The sequence below is a fragment of the Bufo gargarizans genome, chromosome 3 (genome assembly GCF_014858855.1).
Source record: "Bufo gargarizans isolate SCDJY-AF-19 chromosome 3, ASM1485885v1, whole genome shotgun sequence".
Taxonomy (NCBI): Eukaryota; Metazoa; Chordata; class Amphibia; order Anura; family Bufonidae; genus Bufo; species Bufo gargarizans.
The window spans coordinates 195575108-195594854 of NC_058082.1; the positions used below are offsets into that span (position 1 = coordinate 195575108).

The 19747-nt window shown below is 41.9% G+C and overlaps 1 protein-coding gene across 1 annotated transcript in view; it reads left to right on the top strand.

Annotated features, from left to right (window-relative positions):
• The window catches only part of TFDP1 (transcription factor Dp-1), a 70701-nt gene extending 63896 nt beyond the window's left edge, over positions 1–6805 (top strand). Inside the window, exons 10-12 of the mRNA XM_044285204.1 lie at positions 3704–3870; positions 5063–5144; positions 6395–6805. Of these exons, the coding sequence (XP_044141139.1) occupies positions 3704–3870; positions 5063–5144; positions 6395–6536 (391 nt within the window). The 3' untranslated portion in view covers positions 6537–6805. The remainder of the gene's footprint in view (positions 1–3703; positions 3871–5062; positions 5145–6394) is intronic.
• The last annotated feature ends 12942 nt before the right edge of the window (positions 6806–19747 follow it).

Sequence of the window (19747 nt, forward strand, 5' to 3'; positions counted from 1 at the left end):
AAGCTATGTAGTACTGCAGTCTGTGGAAGATGTTCATAAACTACAAGCTGACTTGAACACTGAGTGTTTGGGCATCAACTTGGCAAATGAGGTTCAATGTGGAGAAATTTAAAATTGTGCATCTGGGTAGTAATAATCTGGGAGAGTCACTTGTAGAGAAGGATTTAGGTGTACCTGTAGATCATAGATTGAATAACAGCATACAATGTCTGTCAATCAGCTGCTTCTAAGGCCACCAGGATATTGTCATGCATTAAACGAGGCATGGACTTGCGGGGCAGGGATGTAATATCACAATATTACAAAGCTTTGGTGCGACCTCATCTGGAATATGCACATCTGTTCTGGGCACTAGTTTATAAAAAGGATGCCCTGGAGCTGGAAAAAGTACAAAGAGCGACTCACCTGATAAGGTGCATGGAGGGTATTAGTTCTAAGGAGAGATTGAAAAAAAATTAATTTGGGGTGAGATTAAAATTACATTTATTTAGTCTTAAGAAGGTGTCATGCTTAAACTATACAAATGGATAAATCGCCTGTACAATAAATATGGTGAAAAGCTGTTCCATGTATAATCCCCCTCAAGAGGGCACAGTCTCATCTGGAGAAGAAAAAGTTTAACCTCTGTATGTGACAAGACTATTGTGCTAATACTTCCATCTCTTGTGACAAGCCTACAACTATAAATATTCCTGACAAGCAAAATATCTTGTGTTTGCATATATCTGTGGCCCTGATTTATCAATCCTTCACTCCTACATTTTGGCTTCAAAGTCACAAAATGAGGCTTTTGTGACCTTTTCGAGCTTCCTTTCAAAAAAATGTTGCAACCTTTTGCACTTTTACACCACTCCAGTTTTTAGATGGGGTTGATAAAGTGGGTGTAGTAGTTATGTTAATGAGCTTTACTCCAGATTTATCCCTCAGACTCTGTCACAATCTCACTCTATCTAGTAGGAAGGTAGAGTAGGAAAACTGGAATAGCTTTCTTTTCTAGACAAGTGTTAGGTTTAAGGGTGACACAAATTTATCAAACAGCATGTGACATTTGATAAATGTGGCATAGCACACAGCAGAACTGGCCAGATATTCCCCTCATGATAAATTCCACCATATGTATGTGTTCATGCTTGTACTTGGTTGCAAATCCTTTGCAGTCAATTACAGCCTGAAGTCCTGAACGCATAGACATCACCAGGCGCTGGGTTTCATCCCTGGTGATGCTCTGCCAGGCCTCTACTGCAACGGTCTTCAGTTCCTGCTTGTTCTTGGGGCATTTTCCCTCGTTTTGTTTTCAGCAAGTGAAATGCATGCTCAATCGGATTCAGGTCAGATGATTGACTTGGCCATTGCATAACATTCCACTTCTTTCCCTTAAAAAAAAACTTTGGTTGCTTTTGCAGTATGCTTTGGATCATTGTTCATCTGCACTGTGAAGCGCTGTCCAATGAGTTCTAAAGCATTTGGCTGAATATGAGCAGATAATATTGCCCGGAACACTTCAGAATTCATCCTGCTGCTTTTGTCAGCAGTCACATCATCAATAAATACAAGAGAACCAGTTCCATTGGCAGCCATACATGCCCACGCCATGACACTACCACCACCATGCTTCACTGATGAGGTGGCATGCTTAGGATCATGAGCAGTTCCTTTCCTTCTCCATACTCTTCTCTTCCCATCACTCTGGTACAAGTTGATCTTTGTCTCATCTGTCCATACGATGCTGTTCCAGAACTGTGAAGGCTTTTTTAGATGTCGTTTGGCAAACTCTAATCTGGCCTTCCTGTCTTTGAGGCTCACCAATGGTTTACATCTTGTGGTGAACCCTCTGTATTCACTCTGGTGAAGTCTTCTCTTGATTGTTGACTTTGACACAGCTACACCTACCTCCTGGAGAGTGTTCTTTATCTGGCCATCTATTATGAAGGGTGTTTTCTTCACCAGGGAAATAATTCTTCGGTAATCCACCACAGTTGTTTTCCGTGGTCTTCCGGGTATTTTGGTGTTGCTGAGCTCACCGGTGCAATCCTTCTTTTTAAGAATGTTCCAAACAGCTGTTTTGGCCACCCTAATGTTTTTGCTAGCGCTCTGATGGTTTTTTTTTTTTTTTTTTTTCTCAGCCTAATGATGGCTTGCTTCACTGATAGTGACAGCTCTTTGGATCTCATCTTAAGAGTTCGATAGCAACAGATTCTAAATGCAAATAGCACACTTGAAATGAACTCTGGACCTTTATCTACTCATTGTAGTTGGGATAATGAGGGAATACCACACACCTGGCCATGGAACAGCTGAGAAGCCAATTGTCCCATTACTTTTGGTCCCTTAACAAGTGGGAGGCACATATGCAAACTGTTGTAATTCCTACACCGTTCACCTGATTTGGATGTAAATACCCTCAAATTAAAGCTGACCGTCTGCAGTTACAGCACATCTTGTTCGTTTCATTTCAAAACCATTGTGGTGTTTTATAGAGCCAAAAATGTTACAATTGTGTTGCTGTCCCAATATTTATGGACTTGACTGTATTTGGCTGTACTGCAATTTTCTTTACTTTAAAAATAAAATAAATACTGTGCTTTAACTTTAATGTTTCTATAAGCACATAGGGTGTCATATACAATGTCCTCTATAACTGGTGAAAAATCCAGACCAGAAATCTGTACAGGTAGCATACCGTATTAATCCCTTCAAGTTTCTGAGAGCCAGTATGTTTGACAATGAGTAACAGTGTCTGTATTGTATGTGGGCTCTTTCTGGTATTGAGTTTCAGCCATGTTGAAAAGTTGCAATACTGTACACAGCACATGCAGATTGTGGTCAAATTTTTATCTATTGGGTACAGATCAGACCAGATTCTACTACCTAATGGATAGTTAAATAACTTGGGCAACCAATGGATGCTGTAAAGTTCATCTGGGGGCTGAAATGGCTCAATCCCCTCAGGTTTCAATAGAAATGAGTAAAACTGGCAATCTAAGGGGTAAAATCATGTCCGGAAAGTAGAGACAGGATTTTTCACAGGATGTTTTATTCTACATCTGGAGCAACTTAAACTCTGTACTATGGCTGCAGCTAACTATTATTTGAATAATCGATTAGTTGATGATTTCATCGACTTAATCGGGAAAAAACACCAAAATGACAAAGGGGTTTATATGATTTTACTTGAAAAATTATGTTCAAAGGCCATATTAAAACAAATTTATGGATGATACTGTGATAGGAGGGATCTGTGGATGACGCTGTTATGGGGGGGAGGGGGTGCGGAATCTGTTGATGATGCTGTTATGGGGGGGGATCTGTGGATGGTGCAGTTATGGGGGGGGGGGGGGATCTTTGGATGACACTGTTATGGGAAGGGGGACCACAGATCACTCACGTGATGCGCCTGCTCCGCCCACTTTATGAATGGAGCATCACGTGAGTAAGTGACGTTACGCAGCTGCCCGCTCTGCTTGTTACTGGAGCTTTATTGTAAGGTAATAAAGATACGCTGATTTAAAGTTAAAGTAAACCGCCTGTATAGCAACGAATCGGCCGATTATTCGATAACTGTATTCGTCGACAACTAATCCTGTTATCTAATATTATCGATAACTTTGATTAATCGTTGCAGCCCTACTCTGTACGCTATAATTCAGCATCATTGTCAATTTGCTTCCATACAGCTCTTTTAATGCTTTATCTTTTGTTTCAGGTTTGAATATCTTTTTAATTTTGACAACACATTTGAAATACATGATGATATCGAAGTACTGAAAAGAATGGGAATGGCATGTGGGTTGGAATCTGGTAGCTGTTCAGCAGAAGATCTAAAAACTGCAAGAAGCTTAGTACCAAAGGCTCTAGAACCATATGTTACAGGTAATTAAACAGAGGCAGACTGGGACGTTAAAGTAGACCTATGTTGTAGATGGGTTCAAACTGAAAGTGAGACAACAGTAGTAGGAGGGCGAGCAATACCGTAGTGCAGCACAAAATAGTGCCGCTCCTGCTGCAGTATTTAACTTCATTGCAGTCCTGAGGCCTTGTGCCTGTAGCTACCAGCCAAGTGCATACATATTTGATGCTCCTAGCATTAGTTGATGCTGAGGGCATCAGGTTATGTGCCTGGCCAGTGGCATGAGGGCTTGAGTGGGCCCCTGTGCATTTGCCCACCAGGAGATTTCTCTGTAGGATCTGGCCATTCTGCCCCTGTAAGTGGCTACTGTCGCTGATGGAGAGGTTAATACTGTGCTTGTCCTAGCAACTTGTTTGCTGCTTGAAAACAGACCTTTCTATATAGTCACTATGCTTTAGCTTACCATTTTAAGGTATAAACCTAAAGAAAAAGGGGGTCAGTCAGCACATCCCAATGCGCAGGGGCACGTTGCTATGGCTGAGAACACTGTAAAACAAAACATGCAATGCAACAGCTCTCTGCAAACCAAATAAAGTACAAAAATGCATCATAATTGCTAATGCTTTACTTATAAATTAGAGATGCTTGGCAAATCATTTTGTACAAAATGATCTGAGCCAGTCTGCCGCACGTCAAGGCGATCTCTGTAAGACTGGTTCCTAACACTAAATCCTACCGGTTATGTGCCATGACGGCTACCATACAATTCAGGGAGTGTAGGTTCATTTGGTTTGCAGAGAGCTGTTGCATTGCATGTTTTTTGTTTTAAGGTATAAACATGTATTGCAGCTTAATACAGTGTGGTAAATAAACCGTGGGCTCACATCATATTTTTGCCATCCGTTTAACGTATGCAGATATGACCATTTCCAGGCTCACCTTCTGCCATCCAAGATGGCAAGACTACCCTATGCAGGAGGTGCACTTGCTAGTCCAAAATGCGTCCTGCTGCTCTCAGATTGACTAGCACTGCTCACACGAACAGTACTGGTCAATCTTAAAGGGCAACTGAATAAGCAAAAAGTTTTAGAACCTTCTGTGACAGTACCATAGAAGTTAATGGAGTTGTTGACATTTATGCGCATCAGCTCCACTGAAACGTGTAATTTGTGAACCCCAAGTATTGTTTAATAAAACAGTTTTTTTCCTTTTTAGAAATGGCTCAGGGATCCATCAGCAGTGTGTATGTGTCGTCTACGTCAGGTTCAGTGTCGAATGGCCGAAGGTTTTCTGCCAGGTAAGTAGTTTGCTTTTACAGAAGTTCTTCAGACCTTTGTTCAGTAGGAGATTCCAGTGTGCATATTTCTCCCCCTTACCATTGTCATATAGTTAGGGCTCTTTCACACTTGCGTTGTCCGGATCCGGCGTGTACTCCATTTGCCGGAATTACACGCCGGATCCGGAAAAACGCAAGTGAACTGAAAGCATTTGAAGACTGATCCTTCTTCAAAATGCGTTCAGTGTTACTATGGCACCCAGGACGCTATTAAAGTCCTGGTTGCCATAGTAGTAGTGGGGAGCTGTATACTTACAGTCCGCGCGGCTCCCGGGGTGCTCCAGAATGACGTCAGAGTGCCCCATGTGCATGGATGACATGCCATGCAATCACGTCATCCATGCGCATGGGCGCCTTGACGTCACTCTGGACGGTAAGTATACTGCTCCCCCGCTCCCCACTACACTTTACCATTTCTGCCGGGACTTTAGCGTCCCGGCAGCCATGGTAACCATTCAGAAAAAGCTAAACGTCGGATCCGGCAATGCGCCGAAACGACGTTTAGCTTAAGGCCGGATCCGGATCAATGCCTTTCAATGGGCATTAATTCCGGATCCGGCCTTGCGGCAAGCGTTCAGGATTTTTGGCCGGAGCAAAAAGCGCAGCATGCTGCGGTATTTTCTCCAGCCAAAAAACGTGCTGGTCCTGAACTGAAGACATCCTGAACGGATTTCTCTCCATTCAGAATGCATGGGGATAATCCTGATCAGGATTCTTCCAGCATAAAGCCCCGACGACGGAACTCTATGCCGGAAGAAAAGAATGCAGGTGTGAAAGAGCCCTAAGTTTTGTATATACACATTACAGCTGCAGATTTACACAGGATACAATGCTATGAGGAACTGCAACTTGTACATGTCAATGTCTGACTGTTGTGGAATGTGTTAAATGTTTTTGGTCCTTTTTATCGTCATCCTCGCTTGTATTCCAATGTTGTGTGCTGACAAACCAGCGGTAAAATGCATTGAAAGGACTCTCCTCTCCATGATGTGAGCACGGGAATGCAAGAGTATGAGGATAAAAATTGCATATACAATCTACTTGGAGGGGTGTTGGAGCTTAGATTGCCTTTAACATACAAAAAGTGAAACGCTCTTCCAAATATGACATTGTTTTATGCTGTCACTGACGGTAACAGGTGAACTTTAAGCAGTCCATTGTAGTCATTCTGTGCAAGAAAGATGCGTGTAGTAATATATTTTGTTTTGTAGTGACTTGACCACTGATGGGATGCTGGCAACTAGTTCCAACGGATCACAGTACAGCAGCTCCAGGGTGGAGACGCCCGTCTCTTATGTTGGAGAGGAGGAAGATGATGATGATGACGACTATGAGAATGATGATGATGACTGATGTGAAATGTATTCAGTAAAAAAAAGGACTATAAAGCTACAGGAACTTTGTTTTGTGTGTTTCTTTTCCTCTGTTTTAACATCACTTCTACGAAATAAAATTGCCAAGGCAATTCGTCGTAGCAAAGCAAAGGTTTTTCTAATCTAGGTGAGGCTACTTTCACACTAGCGTTCGGCTAGCGTTCGATCGGATCCGTTCTGAACGGATCCGATCATAATAATGCAGACGGAGGCTCCGTTCAGTACGGATCCGTCTGCATTATTTTAGCAAAAAAAAGCTAAGTGTGAAAATAGCCTAGTACGGATCCGTCCAGACTTTCAATGTAAAGTCAATGGGGGACGGATCCGCTTGAAGATTGAGCCACATTGTGGCATCTTCAAACGGATCCGTCCCCATTGACTTACATTGAAAGTCTGGACGGATCCGCACGGATCCGCACGCCTCCGAACGGCCAGGCGGACACCCGAACGCTGCAAGCAGCGTTCAGCTGTCCGCCTGTCCGTGCGGAGGCGAGCGGAGCGGAGGCTGAACGCCACCAGACTGATGCAGTCTGAGCGGATCCGCCTCCATTCAGACTGCATCAGGGCTGGACGGCTGCGTTCGGGTCCGCTCGTGAGCTCCTTCAAACGGAGCTCACGAACGGAAACCCGAACGCTAGTGTGAAAGTAGCCTAACTTGTTTTCCTATCTCCATTTTTGTGCAGTGGATGTTTGGTTACATTTATTATTCTAAATGTTTTTCCCTGCCCCAAAGTTTTTAATTTCTGATGTATTGTCCACCTTAAATACAAAATAAAACTTTATGCTGAAGTATAAAGAAATGAAACCACACTTTCAAATTGGCATTTTTCTCAGAATACTTCGATAATGTGGGGGGTAAAGTATGGTTTTATGAAATCATGCAGCGTCCAAAGGCACATTTTTCAATTTGCATATGAAACACTCATAATTTGACCTATAGCCATTTTTTATGCTTTCTATTGTAAAATATATGTTTTGGGGAAATTACATTTTCTGGCAAAGGATATTTCTGCAGTGCTGGTGCAGCTATGTGAAATGTCTTGAAGGTTGCTATATACAGTATATAATATAAATATTGCTTATAGTATAATTTGCCTGAATTCTTCCAGGTAAAACTTTGATTTTTTTTGTTATATATAGTTTACATAATTATCATTTGTGTTCTGAAGCAAATGTTTTGTATTTGTTTCCTAAACATGCATTGCATTGTAATCTATTATAATGTTGAAATTATAGAGTTTTAAGCTTTTTTTTTTTTTTTTTTCCCCCATCCCTTGCCATTTTGGATTTGTGAATAATTTTTAGCAGTTCATATTTTATATGATGAATTTAAAGGCAAGCTGTAGTGGTTTTGGATAACAATTCACAAAATGGTTAACTGCACAAATGCTGTCAGCTGCCTGCTGAAGTACAATATTCTTTTTATTGGAACATACATACACTTATGTAATTTTATTAACTATACAGAGACTTATAAATGATTTGTTTAACTTGGCACTGTTAGTTTTATTAATAAAAAGTGCATGGGCATTGAAAAGTTGTTCTTGAATTTAATTGCAATGAAATTTTAGAAAGGTTGGCTATTTTGAAATTTTAAAAGTATGTGCTATTGTGCTGTCATTCATGTGTACAGTCATTTTATTAAAAAATAAATAGACATATATATATATATATATATATATATATATATATATATATATATATATATATATATATAAAAAATATCTCTATCTGAATATTAGTACAGAGATGACCCCCCCCCCCCCCCCCCCCAAAAAAGTAAATACTGCACATGTAGTCCTTGAGCTGACCTTTCTGGTATAGCTCCCATAGGGTTTGTCTCCCAGCTTGCGTCCAGAATGGCAAATCTGCTTATTTCCACAGCAGTTTGGAAGCAGGGTTTCTAGGACACTTGTGTGAGCTTTAATGGTAAGCACATTATCTGCCATCCAGGGTTGCAAACATTTTGTGTTCATGTTTTACTGAAGGCAACATTGTTATATTTATTTTTCATAGTTTGTGTATGCTACATTTTGCGTGACTTTTATGTTTATGGGTGTTGTAACCCTTCTATCTCTTGTATTGTGAAGGTTATAAAAACTGTCATTCGACACTATTTTTTCTAATTTTAAACCCTTCCGCAGCCAGGTTGTATTTAACCCCTTCAGGGTCCTGCCATTTGTCACCTTAAGGGTACATTCACACAACAGTGTTTAATCCTTTCCGTTTTGCGGTCTGCAAATAACAGAACCGTGTGTCTGCATTTTGCGGTTGAATTACTTCTATTTGTGTTCTGTATGTCTTCCTTTTTTTTTTTTTTTTACGGTCTGCAAAAAAAACAGAAGGAAAAAAATAAGTCCTTCAATAATACGGAAACGGATCCGCCAAAAACAGATGACATACGGAAACCATTCCGTATGTCATCCGCAATTTGCAGATGTGTTGACTTGAATGAGGCTGCGAACCGATCTGTGCGGACAATGGTAGCAGAAGCTTCATATTTTTGTGAACTAGAAATGTGGAAACACTGATGCGGATAACATGCTGAACGTTGTTCGCACATTTTATTCACCTATAGGAATGAATGGATCCGCATCTATTCCGCAAAATGCGGATTGGACGCGGATAAAATTATATGGTCGTGTGAATGTACCCTAAGGACATGTCACTTTATGTGGTAATAACTTTAAAATGCTTTTACTTATCCAAGTCATTCTGATATTGTTTTCTCATCACATTGTACTTCATGACACTGGTAAAATGGAGTCAAAATATTGAAAAATACAAAATTTACAAAAAAAAAATTGCAATTTTTGGGTAGTTAGAACGTTTAGAAGCAAATCCTATACTAAGAAAATTTCCAAAACCAAATTTTTTTTTTTAAGGACCAGCTCAGTTATGAATTCACTTTGTGGGGCTAACATATTAGAAACCACCCATAAATAACCCTTATTTTAGAAACTAGACCCCTCAAGGTTTTCAAAACTGATTTTACAAACTTTAACCCTTTAGGTGCCTCACGAGAATTAAAGCAAACTGGGAATGAAATTTCAAACTTTCACTTGTAGCAGATTTTACATTTAAATATTTTTTTTTTATGCAACACCAAGGGTTAACAGCAAAACAAATTCCTTACCCTGAATATGGAGTTCACAGAAACACCCCATATGTGCTCAGAAACTGATGAATGGGCGCACAGCAGGCTTCAGAGTGGCTTTAGGAGAGGGGACTTAGCTGGAATAAAAATTGGGAGCTATGTTGCATATGAAGACACCCAGGTGGCACTACAGTGGAAACCCCCAAAAAGTAACCCCATTTTGGAAACCACCTCTCAAGGAATCTTTCAAGGTGTGTGGTGAGCACTTTTGACCTCAAAGGTGTTTCCTAGAATTGGGAAACACTTGGCAGTGAAATGTAAAATTGCATTTGTTTCATTAAAAAAAGTTGCTTTACACCCACATTTTTCACTTTCCCAATGTATGGGTGCACAGCAGGCTCTAGAGTCAAACAGCAAAATATGGGTTTTGCTGAACTGAATTGGCAGACATTTATTTTAGGTACCATGTCGCATTTAAAAGATTCCTGAGGTCCCCAAAAATAAAAAAAAACCCTAAGTGACCCCATTTTGGAAAGAGCACCCCCGTACAAGCATTTTAAGGGGTAGAAAGGGCACTTTTGACCTAACGGGTGTCTCACAGAAAAAAAATATGTAGTGGTTGGTGAAAAATTGATCCGTCAGCTATGCGTACTAAATCAGAGATATAAGGTGGTAAAAACTACAGGGTACATCATGGATGACATTAAATTAATACTCTATGGATGAGTGGTAGATTTTAAAACACTCCTGCATGCACAGGTCAGGTTTTTCAGGGCAGGTTTCGCAGTGGTAAATGGTCTCTTTCCTTATCCAAACTACAGATTGGCGTGGTATTAGAAAGCAGGAAGTTTTATGTACTACTTGTACCATGGTTGATGTTACTTGGGGTACTCATGAAAGTAACTTTGTCCGATCTTGTAATGCTATGGTATTTTTGTCATCAACTGTTGCATGTATACTGTGCAGACTATTTTCCTTTGTATTTTTGTGATTTTCAAAAAAGTCTAATAAAAATTATCTGATTTAAAAAGAAAGCAGGAAGTGCTCAACCCCATATGCAGTGGTGCATCTATACAGGTGGGGCAGATCCTGAACTTGTGGACTGCTGCTAATGGCAATCCCCAGCAAAAATGCATACGATGGAGGATGCCTGCAGCGGACCACAAGTACCACAATGGACATCCTACACCGCATAGCAAATGTGTGGATGTAATAAACAGTAAAATTATAATAACAAAAACAGGTGCACACTGCGGTCTTACTAACACTCGTACTGGTGTAAAATTAAGAGATTAGCCAACATATCCTGCTTGGACAACATGTCTGAGCCCGAGCACCACGCCAAGGTTTCTAAAGTAGCTTGGGACCGTAGGTTTAGCGTTGGGTCCTGAGCTACTTGAGAAACCTTGGTGCGGTGCTCAGGCTCAGACATGTCCTCCAAGCAGGATATGTTGGCTAATCTCTCAATTTTACACCAGTACGAGGGTTAGTAAGACCACAGTGTGCACCTGTTTTTCTTTTATTATTTTTACTGTTAATTACGTCCACACATGCATTTTTGCTGGAGATTGCCATTAGCAGCAGACAACAAGTGCAGGATCTCCATCCCCCTCACCCCGAGAGGGCCTTGATAACCTTGGAACTGAAGGAAAGTTCCTGTGTGGCCTGCAGATTGAAATAGCACGTATGCATTGCAGAATGTGTACGGCCAGCTTTTTGTACCACACTTTTTTGTTTTTCGTGTGGCACTGTAGGGCTTCATAAGTTGATCTGCAAGATCCACCCCTTCCATGCACCTGTTGTAGTCCAGGATACAAACTGGTTTGGGGGGGTAGTGGTTGTGGTACCTCGTACAGGAGCAGGGGAGCTGGTGTTAGAGTGAATGATGCTCAGTACAAGGACGTCCCTCTTGTCCTTGTACTTAACCACCAGCATGTTCTCATGGAGGAAAGCCCTACATTCACCCATTCTCAGTGGTTCCCTTCCAGGGATCTATGGAGGCCTCTCTGCTTTTTGCACACTGACGCAAGCCACTGTATCTCTGGCAGTTAGGGACATGAGTAGGGGTATGCTGGTATAATAGTTAACCACATAGAGGTGGGGGCGGCATTCTGGGGGTTCTATCTGGGAATCTTTAACTTTGTAAATGCGGAACTTGTGGGTGTACCCGCAGCTACTCTCAATGTTTTATATATCTTTACGCCATACCTTGCCCGTTTCCTAGGCCGCTACTGGTGGAATCTAATCCTCCCTTTGAAAAGTAATAGGAACTCATCTACACTGACCTTTTTATCTGGGTAGTACACCTCAGCAAGCTTGGTGGTCAATGACAGGCCTAACCTTGAACAGACGGTCAAATGTTGGGTCGTTTTGGGGTGGGCACTGTGCATTGTCGTTGTAGTGTAGGAATTTCCTAATTGACTCAAATTGTTTCCGGGTCATGGTCTTATTGTAAAATGTCAGAACTCCAATATTGTCTAATCTTTGTTTTTTCCATCTCTGATGCACTTACTGGGGTCCAACCTAGAGGTCTAGCGTATGCTGATGTAGGGTACTGATCAATAAATTGTTGGGCGTATAAATTTGGTTTGGGCCACCATTAAATTCACAAAATCTTTGCAGAAGATTTTGAAAGAAAACTAGTTCAGTGAAGCCCGCACAGTCATATTGGGCAGACTAGATTGGCCAAATGGTTCTTATCTGCTGACACATTCTATGTCTATATTCCAGACCTGCCCTCAAAATCTGGAATTTGGGGCTAAGAATCGTCAGGGGGTGGGTTCCATAAGGGTTCACTCTGGGGGGCTGCTACCCTGGGGTGCCTTCTAGAGGGTCCCTCATCAGCAGGTGATCATGAGGGGATAGAGGAAAGTGGCATCCTTTTGTCCCTCACTGGCAGACTCCGTATTGGAGGCAAGCATGGCGTATGCCTCTTCAGCTGAGTATACTTGTTGGGATTGACGAGCCATTTTTATTTTGTTGGGGTGAAATGTGTCGCGTGAGGGGTGTGTATGTTGTGTTTTCACAAGTGAAGGGGCTTGAAATAAATTTGAAATTTAAATAAATAATTTGTAAAACAATTTTCTGCACAAAAAAATTATTTGTAGTACAAACTAAGCAGATGCGATTAGTATTGGACACTACTGATAGGTGCTCAGTCGTGCAAAATGCACGTACGCGGTACTCAGTTCTTGCTAAATTCTAAACTGACACTAACTGAAATAAACCCCTCACATTTTTGTAAATATTTTATTATATCTTTGCATGGGACAACACTGAAGATCTGACACTTTTTATAGAATGTAAAGTAATCTGTGTACAGCTTGCATAATAGTGTAAATTTGGTGTGCTCTCAAAATAACTCAGCACACAGCCAATAATGTCTAAACGGCCAGCAACAAGTGAGTACACCCCTAAGTGAAAATGGTCAAATTGTTCCCAATGTGTCTATTTTGTGTGGCCACCATTTTTTTCCAGCACTGTCTTAACTCTCTTGGGTATGGAGTTTACTAGAGCTTCACATATTGCCACTGGAATCCTCTGCCACTCCACCGTAATGACAATATGGAGATGGTGGATGTTAGAGACCTTGCTCCCTTCCACCTTCCGTTTGAGGATATCCCATAGATGCTCAATAGGGTTTAGGTCTGGAGACATGCTTGGCCAATTCAGCATCATTGCCCTCAGTTTCTTTAGCATGGCAGTGGTCGTTTGGAGGTGTGTGTTTGGGGTTATCATGTTGGAATACTGCCCTGCGTCCAGTTTCCGAAGGGAGGGGATCATGTATGTTGCACTACATGTTGGCATTTATGGTTCCCTTAACTGTAGCTCCCCACAGCTGGCAGCACTCATGCAGCCACAAACCATGACACTCCCACCACCAGGCTTGACTGTAGGCAAGACATACTTGTCTTTGTACTCCTCATCTATTTGCCACCACACACGCTTGACACCATTGGAACCAAATAAGTATCTTGTTCTCATCAGACCACAGGACATGGTTCCAGTAATCCATGTCCTTAGTCTGCTTGTCTTCAGTAAACTGTATGTGGGCTCAACAACTTTGGTCAACCATGGTGGAACCTGTCTTGAAACCGCTCTATGGTCTTGGCCACCGTGTTGCAGCTCAGTTTCAGGGTGTTGGCAATCTTTTTTTTTTTTATAGCCTAGGCCATCTTTATGTAGAGCAACAATTTTTTTATTAATTTTTTTTAATCCTTAGCCATGAGGTGCCATGTTGAACTTCCAGTGACCAGTATCCTAGTGAGAGCGATAACACAATTTAACCCACCACCTACCCATTCACACCTGAGACCTTGTAACACTGAGTCACATGACACGGTGAAGGCAAAATGGCTAATTGGGCACAATTTGGCCATTTTCACTTAAGGGTGTACTTTTGTTGCTAGCGGTTTAGACATTAATGGCTGTGTGTTGCATTACTTTGAGGGCACACCAAATTTACACTGTTATACAAGCTGTACACTGACTACTTTACATTGTATCAAAGTGTCAGATCTTTAGTGTCCCATGAAAAGATATAATATTTACAAAAATGTTAAAGGTGTACTCACTTTTGTGACATAGTGTGTGTGTGTGTGTGTATATATATATATATATATATATATATATATTTTCGACCTACTACTAACTGCAGGCCTTTTTTCACACAAAAAAAGTAAAAATAAAAAAACTACAAAATGTGCAGATGTAAATGAGCACACTACTGATCTGTACTCCTGCACTAGTGTTAAAAAAGTTAACACTGGCTACAAATTTAACTTGTGTGTGTGTGTGTATATATATATATATATATATGATTTATATAAAACCCTAACTATTTATTTCTTCTTTTTGAACCAAGAAAAAGGAAAGATTGGCAAAAAAAAAATCAACACACCAGGGCTGCTGTCAGCGCGTTCCAGGTTCTCAGCAGCACAGGGGCGAAGGAGGCAGCCCCCCTTCCTGTACTGCCGCTGCCACCAATGGACTGATAGCAGGGAGGGGAGGGGCTGTGGCCACTGTGCCACCAATTAATATAGTTTATGCCTGAATACAAATGAAGGCTGCTGGTGCTGGCCATATCCCATACCTGGCACCCAGCCTCTGACTGCGAGCTGAGATCCGCTGCTATTAACCCGTCAGGTGCGGCACCTGAGGGGGTTAATTGCGGCGGATCGCAGCACGCCATCATAGAGGCAGAGTATGGGATATGGCCGGCGCCAGCAGCCTGCGTTTGCATTCAGGCATAAACTATATTCATTGGTGGCACAGTGCACACCACCCCACCCCCCCCTCAACCCCAGTAATATAAAGTAGAATCATTGAAATGATTGTCCCATTTCAAGGGGCTGCAAAAAAATAAATAAAATAAAAAAGTCAATGTGACAATACATCCCTCAGACCAAAAAAGGTTGTTCATCCCTGCTCTAAAGTATAAAGTGTACAGAGGTACTGCATAGGCCTAAAAGCAGGCTATGGGTGTCATATTATGCATCTGCAATAAAGCCTGTGCATGAGCATTCAGTCAGCCAGGAAGCTGTCAGTATCTCCAACGGCAATCTCATGTCTTTCTTCACATGCTACTGAGATATGAAGACTGAGATCCCACTGCCTGGCACTTTTATGAGTCACTTTGATTTCCTATCACAGGGATGCTCAACCTGTAGCGCTCCAGCTTATGCAAAGCTACAACTCCCAGCATGACTTAAAGGGGTTGTCTCACTTCAGTAAGTGGCATTTATCATGTAGAGAAAGTTAATACAAGCCACTTACTAATGTATTGTGATTTTCCATATTGCTTCCTGGATTCATTTTTCCATCACATTATACACTGCTAAAAAAAAGTATTGCGAAACTCGATAGCACGTGAAAAAAAAAAAACACCAAAAAAGCTGCATGCATTCCAGGGAGAGTGTGAAGTCCATGAATAGGACTTCACACTCTCCCTGCTGCTCTGTGCATAGTGCACACAGCAGCAGGGAGCAATCGGAGCCACAGGATTACACTGCTGGGGCTCCGATCAGAAGTTGCCACTGCCACCAATGAGGAGGGGACCCTGTGGCCACTGCAACCAATCATTATAATACTGTAAGCATTAGCAATCTGCCGCACAGACAGAAGAAGGAGCGACTGGCAGCCACAGTGCACGTGAGTATAATGCGCTGCTCTCTGCTCACCAACATACCATGGCAGCCAGGACTTCAGTAGCGTGACTCCTGGCTGCCATGGTAACCGATCGGAGCCCCAGCATTACACTGCTAGGGCTCCGATCGGAACTGCAAACTGCCACCAATGATGGGGGGGGGGGGTGGAGGGGGACCCTGTGGGATATGGCCGGCACATTCATTGGTGGTGCAGTGGCCACAGTCCCTCCCCTCCTCCTCCTACTCTGTCCTCATTGGTGTTCAGCGGCAGCTGCGCACAGTGGGGAGGGAGAGACTCCCTCCTCCCCCCTCCTCCCTCTGCTGTGCCGGCCGGCTCAGTCCTGCCTCTCTGGCCTCCGGAGGACACGGAAGCGGTGAGTGAGACGCTTAATTTCACTCCCGCTCCGTGATCATGTGATGTAAACGATTACTCGATGCAGGGAAACTGCATCGATGAATTTTTTGACTCGATTTAATCGAGTTATTCAAATAATCGTTTCAGCCCTACCTGTGAGTGAAGGCAGAGGAATGCGGCTCTCTCGAATGGAAGCCCCCTCAGTGAAATCTCGGGGCTCCGATCGGTTGCAATGGCAGCCTGGACACTGCTGAAGCGATCCAGGCCTGCCATGGCTTTCTCCATACTGAGCTATGCATGAGGCATAGCTCGCAATGGACAGTGTGAAATCCGATTCACCCTAAGGTTCCATTCACACATCCGTAGTGTATTGCAGATCCACAATACACCCGGCCGGCACCCCCCATAGAACTGCCTATTCTTGTCCGCAATTGCGGAAAAGAATAGAACATGTTCTATTTTTTTGCGGAGTCGCGGCCTGGAAGTTCTAGACCGCACTCTGAAAATGCGGATGCGGAGAGCACATAGTGTGCTCTCCGCATCTCTTCCGGCCCCATAGAGAATGAATGGGTCCGCACCTGTTCCCGATATTGCGGAACGGATGCGGACCCATTTGCGGACGTGTGAATAGACCCTAATATAGATCTCTTAGGGTGAATAGGAGAGGGAATCAAGATCCCATGTACTATAGCAGGGATGGCCAACCTGAGGCTCTGCAGCTATTGCAAAACCACAACTCCTAGCATGTCCACACTGCCTACAGCTATCAGCCTACAGCAGAGCCTGGAGGGAGTTGTAGTTTTACAACAGCTGGAGAGACGCAGTTTGGCCACCCCTGTACTAGACCACTATGGGGGCAAATAGTAAAAAAAATAAAAATAAAATACACATATATACAGGTCCTTCTTAAAAAATTAGCATATTGTGATAAAGTTCATTATTTTCTGTAATGTACTGATAAACATTAGACTTTCATATATTTTAGATTCATTACACACCAACTGAAGTAGTTCAAGCCTTTTATTGTTTTAATATTGATGATTTTGGCATACAGCTCATGAAAACCCAAATTTCCTATCTCAAATAATTAGCATATTTCATCCGACCAATAAAAGAAAAGTGTTTTTAATACAAAAAAAAAGTCAACCTTCAAATAATTATGTTCAGTTATGCACTCAATACTTGGTCGGGAATCCTTTTGCAGAAATGACTGCTTCAATGCGGCGTGGCATGGAGGCAATCAGCCTGTGGCACTGCTGAGGTGTTATGGAGGCCCAGGATGCTTCGATAGCGGCCTTAAGCTCATCCAGAGTGTTGGGTCTTGCGTCTCTCAACTTTCTCTTCCCAATATCCCACAGATTCTCTATGGGGTTCAGGTCAGGAGAGTTGGCAGGCCAATTGAGCACAGTAATACCATGGTCAGTAAACCATTTACCAGTGGTTTCGGCACTGTGAGCAGGTGCCAGGTCGTGCTGAAAAATGAAATCTTCATCTCCATAAAGCTTTTCAGCAGATGGAAGCATGAAGTGCTCCAAAATCTCCTGATAGCTAGCTGCATTGACCCTGCCCTTGATAAAACACAGTGGACCAACACCAGCAGCTGACATGGCACCCCAGACCGTCACTGACTGTGGGTACTTGACACTGGACTTCAGGCATTTTGGCATTTCCCTCTCCCCAGTCTTCCTCCAGACTCTGGCACCTTGATTTCCGAATGACATGCAAAATTTGCTTTCATCCAAAAAAAGTACTTTGGACCACTGAGCAACAGTCCAGTGCTGCTTCTCTGTAGCCCAGGTCAGGCGCTTCTGCCGCTGTTTCTGGTTCAAAAGTGGCTTGACCTGGGGAATGCGGCACCTGTAGCCCATTTCCTGCACACGCCTGTACACGGTGGCTCTGGATGTTTCTACTCCAGACTCAGTCCACTGCTTCCGCAGGTCCCCCAAGGTCTGGAATCGGTCCTTCTCCACAATCTTCCTCAGGGTCCGGTCACCTCTTCTCGTTGTGCAGCGTTTTCTGCCACACTTTTTCCTTCCCACAGACTTCCCACTGAGGTGCCTTGATACAGCACTCTGGGAACAGCCTATTCGTTCAGAAATTTCTTTCTGTGTCTTACCCTCTTGCTTGAGGGTGTCAATGATGGCCTTCTGGACAGCAGTCAGGTCGGCAGTCTTACCCATGATTGCGGTTTTGAGTAATGAACCAGGCTGGGAGTTTTTAAAAGCCTCAGGAATCTTTTGCAGGTGTTTAGAGTTAATTAGTTGATTCAGATGATTAAGTTAATAGCTCGTTTAGAGAACCTTTTCATGATATGCTAATTTTTTTAGATAGGAATTTTGGGTTTTCATGAGCTGTATGCCAAAATCATCAATATTAAAACAATAAAAGGCTTGAACTACTTCAGTTGGTGTGTAATGAATCTAAAATATATGAAAGTCTAATGTTTATCAGTACATTACAGAAAATAATGAACTTTATCACAATATGCTAATTTTTTTAGAAGGACCTGTATATATATATATATATATATATATATATATATATATATAAAAAGTTTAAAACACCCCCCTTCCTACTTTTACATATAAAATACATTTAACACCAAAAATAGCAGCCAGAGTCTTATGCACATTTATAAATCAATCTTTAACACAATGATTAAAATATACATAAAATCACAATTTATCGATGGTGGTGAAAATTAGAAAACCAAGGGCTGAACGCCCTAGCAGGTCACATGGGTTACTTAAGGGAATTGTATTATTTTAAAAGGTAGCTTGCATGTGCAATGTCACACATAATGATATACGTTCTCATAAAGTGCTAGTGCAAAACATATTCACAATTAGTAAATCATTCCTACAGCAGCTACATCAAACTTTTTTCAAAGTTTACCATTTCTTTTTTTTTTTTTTTAGTAAAACAGAAAAACCTATACAAGTTTGGTATCGCCACATTCGTATTGAGCCCTAGAACAAGTATGTCAGGTCAGTTTTAGCGCTCAGTTAACTCTGTAATGCCAAAACGCCAAAAACCTTGGCGGAATTCTGTTTTTTTCTTTAATTTTGCCGCACAATTCTTTCCCGCTTTCCAATACGAAATGTGGTAAATTAAATGATGGCAATAAAAAAAATAGTATCTTGTCCTGCAAAAAAAAAGCCCTCATATTGCTATGTGAACAGAAAAATAAAAGTTGTGGTTATTGGAACATGGGGAGGAAAAATGTAAAAATGAAAATTGGCCTCGACCTCCAGGGGACAATATGCATTGGGGTTGTCTGCTTGAAGAATTCATTTTCACCTACCCAAATTGGCAGTTTTCTTGTACACCATGTAGGAAGAACCTGTCGGTAATAAATAAGCCCTAACACCAGGGGCAAAACCTCATGCCTGTTCAGATGCTTGGTGTGCTTTGATGGTCATCATGCCACATATAAAGTTCAATCTGCTTTACGCTAGTAGTGAAACTAATGAGAACTGCGCTGTTTGGCATATTTTATATAATAGTCCAAAAAACTATGGTTGGCACTCAAGGGTATAATATAAGAAAGGGTATAATCGGATAAGAAAGAATTGAATATTAATATTTAATGT